The 11,507-nt window shown below is 34.8% G+C and overlaps 1 protein-coding gene across 1 annotated transcript; it reads right to left on the bottom strand.

Moving 5' to 3' along the window:
* Window positions 1–1,297: 1,297 nt before the first annotated feature.
* On the bottom strand, window positions 1,298–10,369 carry si:dkey-7j14.6 (uncharacterized protein LOC556585 homolog). Its single transcript, XM_056476030.1, has 6 exons — window positions 10,177–10,369; window positions 7,283–7,385; window positions 6,970–7,026; window positions 5,334–5,486; window positions 5,118–5,219; window positions 1,298–1,848 (listed from the first exon to the last, which is right to left on the bottom strand). Exons 1-6 carry the CDS (start codon window positions 10,185–10,187, stop codon window positions 1,771–1,773), a joined length of 504 nt encoding a protein of 167 aa, XP_056332005.1. The 5' UTR covers window positions 10,188–10,369; the 3' UTR covers window positions 1,298–1,770.
* Between the last annotated feature and the right edge of the window lie 1,138 nt (window positions 10,370–11,507).

Raw genomic sequence — 11,507 nt, 5'->3', positions numbered from 1 at the left:
ACCACAGGCCAGTCATTATTAGGCATATTAGACCCTTTGCACCACATAAGAAAAATGAATAATAAATTGTTACAAGTCAAAATTAGGAGGTTATGATTATGCAAAAAATGACATGAGTTTTTATATTTATATTTGTGATGTTGTGATTATGCATAGAAATGACTGCCAAACTGTCTCAAGAATAAAGCTGAAAGAGAATTTCATAATTGAAAAACATAGGCTGTTCAAATTGGCCGTTCAGATTTCTGACATAAATCATGATAAAACATCAAAATTTCAATTACTTTTAAAATTACTTTTTCAATTACAGTTTCTACTGATAAATAATAATTATAACTTAATATTCTACAAGTTTCGAGTTTTTTTTGACAAGTATAACAACTTTTTAGGATTTTGGTTGCAATTTCAACAATTCCAGTAAAATGTTTTTATTGCATAATTATCTCATTTTGTATCTCATAATTATTGTTTTTAATGAATAATTAAAACTTGTATCTTTAATCCAATTCGTATCTCATTTTAATTTATCACAATCAAATGCTTTACAAAAATGTGACAAATGGACTTCCATAAATCAGTGTTTAAACAAAAACATCGAGCAATATCTCATCATTTTCAAATACAGTAGATAGCCAATGGATAATTCATTTATTTTCTTGTCGGCTTAGTCCCATTATTAATCTGGGGTCGCTACAGCGGAATGAACTGCCAACTTATCCAGCATGTTTTACGCAGCAGATGCCCTTCCGGCTGCAACCCATCACTTGGAAATACCAATATACTACCATTCACACATATACTACTGACAATTTAGCTTACCCATTTCATCTATATTGCATGTCTTTGGACTTGTGGGGGAAAGCGGAGCTCCCGGAGTTAACTCACACAAATACAGGGAGAACATGCAAACTCCAAACAGAAACGCCAACTGACACAGCCGAAGCTCAAACCAGCGACCTTCTTGCTGTGAGGCAAGATCGCTATCTACTGCGCCACCGTGCTGCCTCCAGTGAATAATACTTTAGATATTCACAGCCAACGCAAAGCTATATTCATTTGTATTAATTGATTAAATTCTCTATAAGTCAGCATGACAATCAAAATTAACAACACTTTAGAGAAGCTGCAAATAGTGCACTGAAAATAGATCAAGCATAAATTTTAATTTCATCCTGAACATTTATTGAATGTCTTATTGAACTAAACGTTCCCAAAATATATTGTTTATGTGACTTTATGCAAGCATTATGAAAAAAGGGTAAACAATTAATGACTAAAGACCCTTTACACCAAAGACGATGGTTTTAAAGTTTTAATAAGTGTTCAGATTTTATGAGCAGTGACGTCTACACTACAACTTTTTTCAACTGAAAAACATAAACAGTTAATAGCAGTCTAAGTTCCTTTAATGCACGTTCTATAGTCTTTGTAAGGGTTCACCTGACATAATAACCTGCAGTGCATGATTATAATGATAATAAACCATTGCTGTTCTAACACTAATGTGGTCACCACCCTCAATACAAAACAAGCATAATAATGAAACACATGGCTATTTATTTATAAATTTATCAAAAAGAGTGCAAAAGATCTCACAAAACATTCCCATAAAGAAGTGTGGATACTAAACATGACAGGAATAAATGGAAATGTGCAATACTGTAATCACAGCAAATGAAAATGACCTCTATAATGGTGTGATAATGTTTGGCCTATATATGATGCTTAAACATTTGTATAGATAAACCTTGGCCATAAGCTTGTGGCTTTTTAAGAGTTGGAGGTGGAATCCAGGCCGGGCTTCAGGAGACAGGATTTGCTGCTGTAGGAGTCAACATCACTTTCGTCCTAAAATAAAAAGAGCGAAAAACAGATTTAGGGCTAAGTAAGAGTAAGTTGCTACACCGTTAAATAAAGTAAAAAAAAAGTATTTTCTAACATAATTCAACAATAATATGTGGTGTGTGTGTGTGTGTGTGTGTACTTGTGCTGGTATCTGGGCAAGTGTAGGCCTATCATGGATAATTAAACATCGGCAGTAAGTGGTAAGAAGTGCCTTTCTCTGAATGAGCTACTGACTGATCCATTCAATTGATTTGTTCAAAACAACTGATTCATTTAGAAACAAAGCTAGAGATTAGCTGTGTCTGCTCATGTATTCACTAAATTATTAATCCCTAAGACGTGCAAGGCAGTTGAGTGTGCTAAGGCCTGATTTATTTTTCTGCATTAAGTGATTGGGCATCCCTTGACATCTGCGTATTTTACTTTTAAGATCGGAGATGAACTGACGCTGCTTTCAGTAGTATGGCAATAAATGATGTATGGAAGTAAAATGGTATATAAACTCACATTGGTATCATTTAACACTGAATAAAGCACATAATCAGTACATAGACATTTTGAGCATCGCCGTCGCAGATGGTTAAAACAAAAATTTCTTTTAACATGGAAAAGATACCTTTTATCATGTGTAGCATTCAGTTAGGACAAGGTCTTAGGTTGTACAGTTTTATGCAAAAATGTGGGCACCCCTCTTGTGGCTGATTAATTAGGTGCTCTTTCTTTACAAGAGAAGATCACAGTGAAATGGCATTCGGTTTCTAGAGAAAGCTAGATAATGTCATCTTTTTCAGACAGAAATTAGTGTAGCAGATGTGTGAAATTAAATTGAAACTGAAAATAGGCTATGCAAAAGTTTGGGCGCCCTCTCTTGTGTGTGCATTTTAAAAGCGGTAGTCACTTAATGCTGATTGATTACAACACAAAATTGATTTGAGTGACTCAGTGAAGCTAAACAATCCTAACACAGGTGAAACCAATCATGAAAAAGGATATTTAAGATTGCTGATTGCTTCTCCTTATTGTGAACCTGAAAGTAGCAACATGGGGACCTCAAAAGAACTTCCTAATGACCTAAAAACTTGGATAATTCATTAACTTGAATTAGGAGAAGGATGCAAAAAGCTATCACGAAGGTTTAAAGTCTCCACAGTCAGAAATATAGTAAGAAAATGGAAGGCCACAGGAACAGTTCTTGTGAAGGACAAAAGACCAAGCTAGACCAAGAAAAATATCTGAAAGCAAAGGCGAAAAATGGTTAGAATGGTCACAGACCACCTCCAAGGAGCTCCAGGAACGTCTTGCTGCTGATAATGCTATTGTACATCGTTCCACATCTCAGCACATTCTTCACATAGAACAGCTCAATGGAAGGTAAAAGACTTTTCTGCATTCTGACAATGAGAAGAGTCGTCTGAGGTATGCAACGGCTCATCTGGACAAGCTTAAATCATTCTGGAAAAATATACTGTGGACAGATGCACGTCATGATTTTTCCAAGTACGATGCGATCTTGAATTAACATCTATGTTAATCCTGGAACATCGTTTTTGTTTGAAAATGTAATCCACACCTATTCGCCACCCCTAAGCCAGCCATAACTGTAAATTATTCCCAAAATCAGAGAGGAATAAAGTTGGACAACAATCATGCAGAAGTGCATAAACATACACGGTTAAAGTATCCCTTAATTCTGATTGCCTGATTGGAAGGTTGTCCCAGGATCAACACAGATGTTAATCCAGAAACATGTCCCACTTGGTGAAATCAGTTTGGACAGAAAAAGAACACAACATTCCAGGAGAAGAACATGCTCCCTGTAAAATATTGTGGAGAGTCCATCATGCTGTGCTGATGTGTGGCAAGCAAAGGTACTTGAAACCTTGTCAGAGTTAGAGGTGGCATAGATTCCACCCAGTATCAGCAGATTCTGAAGAACAATGTTCAGGAATCAGTCAAAGGCTGAAGTTACGACAGGGTTGGATGTTTCAGCAGGACAATTATCCAAAGCACAGTTCCAGATCTACCAAGCAATTCATGCTCAGACACGATACAATGCTCTAGAATGGCACATCCCAGTCCCCAGACTTACATGATCGAAAATCTATGCATTGATTTGAAAAGGGCCATTCATGCTTGGCACTCATCAAACCTGACTAAACTGGAGAAATTTAGCAAGAAAGAATTCAGACTTATTCTTGACTATAAGTGTCTACAGGTTGTTTTTTCAGCAAAAGGTGGCTCTACAACAGCTTGATGTCATTATTCTGTTGGGGTGCCCAATTTTTTGCATCAGTCTGTTTTTATTAGGACTTGAAGGGGTGGTCCACAGTATATTTTTAAGGCTTGGTTGTGTTTATGGATTGCAAAGCAATGTGTGCTCATGCTTCGTTTGTAGAAAATCACGTTATTTTTTCATACATCCTACTTTGATTATACACAACTACTCCGCTAACATGAAAATGTTTCCTAGTTTCTCTGAAGACCCCGCCCTCAAGAGGCTCTGATTGGTCAGCTAACATAATGTGCAGTGATTCGCAGATCAGCTTCACATCACCAGAAATGGTCTATGTTATAACATTAGAGTGCCTCTGACTATGCCCCTTCGCTGCGCGGGGTGTATGTGTGTAACCTAAAGGATTTATGACATCATTAACCCGGATGTATTTTTTTGTAGTCCCCAAACTTCGTTCGCTGTAGGCTTTGCTAAGCTAACTCTGCAAAAGCCAATGTCTCCCTTTGCATTGAACTTTGAGCATCTTAGATTCAGAGATGTTGATTATGTTCACACAGATACATTACACACCAACTAAAGTTTAAAATAAGATATAGTAGTGGACCACCCCTTTAAATTGAATTGCATATGGTGATTAAATAAATGTTATGTCAGAATTGAAATGTTGCTTTTCCCCTAGGATAAACAATATATGGAAATGAAATTGCTGATTTGAAAGGCCAACAGGCTATGACTTGCAATGATGAAAATTATCAGGGGTGGCCAAACTTTTGCATAAGTGTATGTGTAGAAGAAGATTGATTTTCTAAAATGTAATAAAAATGCCAGTCGATGAGTATTGTCAATTCTAAAATGCTGTTTTAGATCAAAAAAGCACTAGTGTAACTGGCACCTGAGAGACATACTTTATAACATCAGCTCAGACACCGTTCTGATATAATAAATGAAAATATTGCACACTACCAAGTTGTCATCAAGTAAATTTAAACATAAAGCTCTACTGAGTTTGGATTTGAGATCATTCTGGGTTTAATCTCACCTGCTGAATGGCCCGGCCGCTGAAGATGGACAGAATGATGCACACAAACAGTTCTAGAATAGACAGCGCCAGCAATAAACCCAACACTCCTCCTCTCAAATCCTTCATTAAAGCAATACACAATGATGCAGACTGTCAAACTGTGTTATATGAATATGCATTAGCATTAGTTCAATTTAAAGTTGAGCTTGAGACCAGCATTAGCTGCAGACGTACATAAAATTTCCAAACCATGTCGGAACAGTTCCAGCCACCCCTTTCATTACAATGTTCTTGTCTTTGTTGTGTGCTGATCTCCCAGATGAAATAACCAGTTCCTGCAGCTGCCAGCAGAGTACAGATCACACTCATGGCCAGTGTGCCTTTAATCTGCACAGACAAGAAAAAGCAAGTCTTTAGGTTTTTAACAAACATTTGAAATCCTAGACGATTTTCTCAGTCTTCAGGGAGAGTGCTGTAGATATATTCTTTTTAAAGACATACAGTAAGTTTCAAACTATAGGCGTTACATTAATTTCATTTAAAGGGGGCCAATTATTCCCCTTTTTACGAGATGTAAAATAAGTCTCTGATGTCCCTAGAGTGTGTATGTGAAGTTTCAGCTCAAAATACCCCACAAATAATGTTTTACAGTGGTCCCTTGCTATAACGCGGTTTACCTTTCGCGTCCTCAGTTTCGCTGATATTTTTAGTGCAAATTGACATGCTATTTTTTTTAAACAGCATTCTGCGTCCTTATTGGCTGTAGACCATTTTCAATCAATCTCCTCCATGACGCATCTCCCTTATAGTACAGAATGCGTTCAGCTTGCCAAATTTACCTAAATCTTCGATCGCTAGCAGTGTGACTCTAAAGTGCTGTACTGTATGATTGCAAGTTTTCTGCCCGACAATGTCGATGAAACTGCACCGTCAAAGGCACCTGTGGTAGCGCCCAAAAGGCAGAGGAAGATGCAAACCACCGCACAAAAAGTTCTGGACATGCTAACGCTAGAAGTTATGCATTTGTAGGCCGTCATTACGGAATAAATAAAACTTTGGTTCATTACATTAAGAAGAAGGGAAATAACATGAGGACGACAAGCACAGCAGAAATAAGTTTTGACAAAGATGCAAAAAGGGGTGTAACTCTCTGCAACAAGACCATCATAAGGATGGAGTCTGCTTTAGATAAGTGGATCAGTGATTGCAGGAAATATGTTAATGCCTCTCTGAGAAAAGAGTATAAAGTGTGTAGTGAGGGGTTTTACACAGGCTCTGCTCCAGCTTGGAACTTTAGGGTGGCCAAAAGTGTGTGTGTGTGTGTGTGTATGTATGTATGTATGTATATATATACACACATGTATGTATGTATATATGTGTGTGTGTGTGTGTATGTGTGTATGTATTATATATATATATATATATATTATATATATCTATATATAGATATATATATATATTATATATATATATATATATATATATATATATATATATATATATATATATATATATATATATATATATATATATATAGTAATAAAAAATTGATTACTCCGAACTTGTACATACAATAAAAGCAATACACATTTTTTTTGCTATTATACCTGTTATATTAACCTTACTAACTAATATTAACTAATATTTAAAATTAATTTGATGATCTGAAATGTTAAAGTGTGACAAATGTGCAAAAATATATAAGTGACTTAATATATTTTAACAGTCTAAACACAGTCAACAAAGCGCTAATTTGTATTTCTATTGTGTTAAAATGCAAGTTTTATTTATTTGCTTAGATAAAAAAAAAATATGAGTAGTTACAATTGATCTTCAGCGGATCTCCTGATAAATATGAAAAGTTGCTCACCAGAGAAGAACTGGGTCTTCTGTATGCAGCAATTGCCACAGACCCAGAAATGACAAACTGAAAAAAAAAGAATCAGAATGTTTATTTCATTTGTCCATATTTACTTTTACCTGTGGTGGCTGTATATAAATTATTAAAAATGCAGGACATAAAACACAAGTACTGTGATACAGATATATGACAATATAAATAAATCAATATCAGAGATATCAAATGGCAGTAAGGTTTACTGTGTATATTATGTGTATTATAGACTATAAACTGTATATAAATAATATGCTGGAGTATTATTAAGACAGAAATATTCACTTACTGGAAGTCCGAGACAGACTACATAATTAACCCTCAGTATGTTGACCAGTATTGCGATGGTGCACAGACTCATCAAAACCAAACCAGTAAACACCTGCACCAACTGCACAAACACAATAATATTCATATATAAACTCAAGTATATAAATACATATACAAGCAGACATATGCCAATGTTCAATAATTTAATATGTGCACAATATTGATATCGTGCACACTTTAAAATACCACAAATAATTATTTATTATTATTTAAACATTTAGACTGCTTTTTATGAATATTCACACTGTGTTTTGAGTGATGTTCATAACAGTGCCAAATTCACTTAATTGATAAGCTTAAAATCCAAAACATTAACATTTTAATCTGGCTTAAACATTGACTAAAAATTCCGTCACTGTTTATATGGGTTTTTGTACATTAAAACTGTGCAAGGCAAGTTTATTTATATAGCACATTTCATACACAGTGGCAATTCAAAGTGCTTTACATAAACAGGAATAAATGAGACAAGTATAAAATAAAAAAAAATAGAAACAAATAATATAAAAAAAAGATGAAAACAGCATAAAGACAGTTTTTTTATATTCCAAAACACCGGTGTATCATATTTTCTCATTTTACTCGGGGACTTAGGTCTCCAACAGATTTGATTTTTCACCTAAAATCGAAAAGTTAAGCTTTACAGCTCTAATTACGTGCCCCCCAATTTCAACTTCCTTCTAGAAGTAAATCGCACGGCCCCGGATTTCTACCCCCTACCAGGAGTAGATCGCTTTAGCTAAGTCAAACAGAATAAAAGGTATTAATTTCAGCCAGACCCCAGGTACTTTAACCACCCCGCAACAGATTATCTGTGTCGAGTCTCAAATCTTACTTATTGCAATAAGGCTCCATTTGCTAACATCAGTTAATTTACCTAAATTCACAATGAAAACTAAAAAAAAGCTTTTACTAATCTTAGGTGATGTTAATTTCTAAGTTAATGCCTAAGAATGCACTAAACTCATAGACAATGCAATTAGAATTGTTTAATGAATTATAGTTAATAAAAATAAAACTGAATTTTATTAGTTTTTATAGCTTTTATTAACTAATTTTAAATAATTAGTTATAAAATTTTATAAAAGTGTACATCATTTACAAGATGTAAGAGAAGCCTTTGGTGTCTGCAGAATGTGTCTGTAAAGTTTCAGTTTCAAAATACCCATCTGATCATTTTAAAGCCTCCAGAATCTGCGCAGTTTGGTGTCTGAATACAGTGTAAGCTGTTTTTGTAGGCCTGTGGCTTTAAATGCAAATGAGCTGCTACTCCCTGCACATCGTTCCCACAGGCGTGTCTGCTTTCTCGTCATGCATTATGCCATATAAACAGCCATCAGTGATAGAGACAGACATGGATGAAGCTGAAATACAGCTCAGTCAAAAATACCAAGTAGTTTGTTTCATGTATTTGTGGTGGAGTTTAATCAAGCCTTTCTGAAATGATTGAGTCTCACACAAATGCCGTTTGCAGTACACACACACACATATTAGCGTTTACTGACACGTGGCTGTGGTGATTATGTGGCCTGTTTATTAAAAACATTCTGTTTTAAAATCATTTAAAACTTATATAAAAATCACAGAGAGTTGTAACAAACATTTTAATCCCAATATATTTGCAAAGAAAATGTTCTGTGGACATGTGTATACATGTTATTATAGAAAAATGGCGCCTGTCAATCAATTCAGTGGGCGGTGGGCCTCAGAATCACTGGGATTTGGGTTCCATTTTAACATCAGAAAATTAAAAAAAAAAAAAGAGACTTGTTGTGATTGTATCTCTCCAATATGACTGTGGACACACTGTACTTACACACGGTTCTGTCCAAACAGCTTACACAATATGATTTTCATCATAGATGCCCTTTAACTAAAATAGCAACTGCAATCAGTTTTTTTCTCACTGATTATTTCTATTCATTATCTAAGATTTACTTCTTTTTTTTGCATAGTGTAACCTATTGTACTTTTTCATTATTTCACAATTTAACTTGCTTGAAATTTTTACTCTGGACTTCTATACTGTATACACAAAAGAAATACATTAAGCTTTTTTGTTATTACACCACTTAAATGAACCTTTTCGGTAACACTTTATTTTGATGGTCTATTTGAGTATTAGTACACGGTCTGCTTAATATCTGTTGATACTGCTGATAAACAGACATTTACTGACTATAAGAAACTTTGCAAGTACATGTCAACTTACACTAACCCTAACCTAACAGTCTACTTATAATCTAACGAGAATTAGTTGGCATGTAGATGCAATGTAACTTAAATTCAACAAAAACACCATCAAAATAAAATGTAACCACCTTTACTGCAATCAGTCATTATTGTGATAATACTGTATATCCTGATAAAAGCTTCAGCAATTAATCTCAAGAACATTTTATATCGTCATAATGAGCCTACAGTGGTGTGAACAACCGTTGCCCCCTTAATGATTTCATATTTTCCTGCATTTTATTTGTATTTTACAATTTACATTTTTATTTTAACTGCATTTTACACCCTTTTTTTATAAAGGGCTGTGTAGTTTTGAATTTTGTTTTCCCTTATTAATAAAAACCTCATTTCAAAACTGCATGGCTTGTGTTATCTTTGACTAATGTTTAAATTAGTTTGATGATCTGAAACAATAAAGTGTGACAAACATGCCAAAAAAAAAAGAGATAAGAAATCAGTAAGGGGGCAAATACTTTTTCACACCACTGTATACATGTATAAGAGTTTTATTATTTCCCAAATTCCTGTCATCTAAACAGCGTCATCAATTTTCTGTGTCAACAAAGCACTGATTTGTACATATATTGTGTAAAAGTGATAAATGTGTCCAGCTCTCACCCCAGTGGCATGGGATCCCCTTCAGGAACATCCTAACTTTTGGTGGCAGTTTGACCTTGTTGGGTTTGACGGAGGTCTCCTTAAGCTCTGGAGACAATATTTTCTCCTGGATTGGGATAATGTGAGTGACCACCCCTCACTCCATTCGCTTCAGTAGTCATTGAAGAGGCCATCTCTCAGAAATATGAGGCTCACTTTACGCTGGTAACAACAAGGAAATGATTACGACACGTAACATGCGGACTCAGCAAACCTGATTCTCATTTCTTGATTACAACAAAAAGGCAGCAACACCAAAAATATGAATTTATTACCTTAAGAAGACTATCACAGAAGCGTGTGTGATATTTTAAATGTAACGTCACATGCTTTGTGATAAGTTACTAAACAAATTTTTTGGAGCTTTGGTGTGTTTTGCCACCATTTTGTATATTTTTGTACTTCGTGCTGTTTGGCTGAGCACCCATTTAAGACTGTTGTACATGCTTTTGTGCATTTTTTCCTGATTACAACAAACCTCAGTTTCAGAAGACAGTTTTATAGACAGTAAACTGCAAGTATTTTATTATTATTTATGTATTGCAGATAAGTTTGTAACACATATTTGAATGTATTAGTTTTAATGACTGACTTCTAATAACTAATTTCTTTTGTCTTTGCCATGATGAAAGTACATATTATTTCATTTTTAATTTAACAAGATGCTAGTATTTTACTTAAAGTGCAATTTAAAGACTTGACTAGGTTAATTAGGCTAACTAAGTCAAGTCGAGCTTTATTGTCATTCTACTACATGTGTGGACATACAGAAGAACAAAATTTCATGTCTCACAGGACAATGGTGCTACATAACTTAATCTTAATTACAAACACAACACTGGACATACAATTAGAGCTATTTTAAAAACCTATGCAAAACTGACATATACTATAAGATACTTAAGTATACACATAAGACAGCTATACAAGTACTTTTACATGAACAATACTGTGCAGGATATTGTGCAGGAGAGGTATTTAAGATTGAAGCAAGCAATGCAACATGATTCTGGAACATTTATAGTAAACATCATTTTCATTACTGAGTCCTTGTTAGATGGAGTTTAGATAAGAGAGAAGAGTGTTTCTACAGGTGGTTTGTCAAACCCACTCACCTGAATGAAATGCGCAATGTTTCCAAGAGACATGGAGTGATTAAGAAAGTGTCTATAGAGTAAATGTGCAGCCAAATGTGCAACTAGGCTAATTAGGCAAGTTATTGGACAACAGTGGTTTGTTCTGTAGGCAGCCAATATTATTCATTCATTTTCTTTTTGGCTTAAGCTGCGGTC

Source organism: Danio aesculapii, chromosome 16 (genome assembly GCF_903798145.1).
Source record: "Danio aesculapii chromosome 16, fDanAes4.1, whole genome shotgun sequence".
Classification (NCBI taxonomy): Eukaryota; Metazoa; Chordata; class Actinopteri; order Cypriniformes; family Danionidae; genus Danio; species Danio aesculapii.
The sequence above is the reverse complement of the archived record's forward strand: the minus strand, read 5'-3'. Positions and strand labels throughout refer to the sequence as shown.

Excerpts from the sequence above, each read along its gene's own strand:
- si:dkey-7j14.6 (XM_056476030.1), bottom strand. Across the intron at positions 7,027-7,282 it reads TAGTCTGTCTCGGACTTCCA|TTTGTCATTTCTGGGTCTGT; the intron begins GTAAGTGAATAT and ends TTTTTTTTTCAG. Across the intron at positions 5,220-5,333 it reads ACATGGTTTGGAAATTTTAT|GATTTGAGAGGAGGAGTGTT; the intron begins GTACGTCTGCAG and ends GCTTTAATGAAG.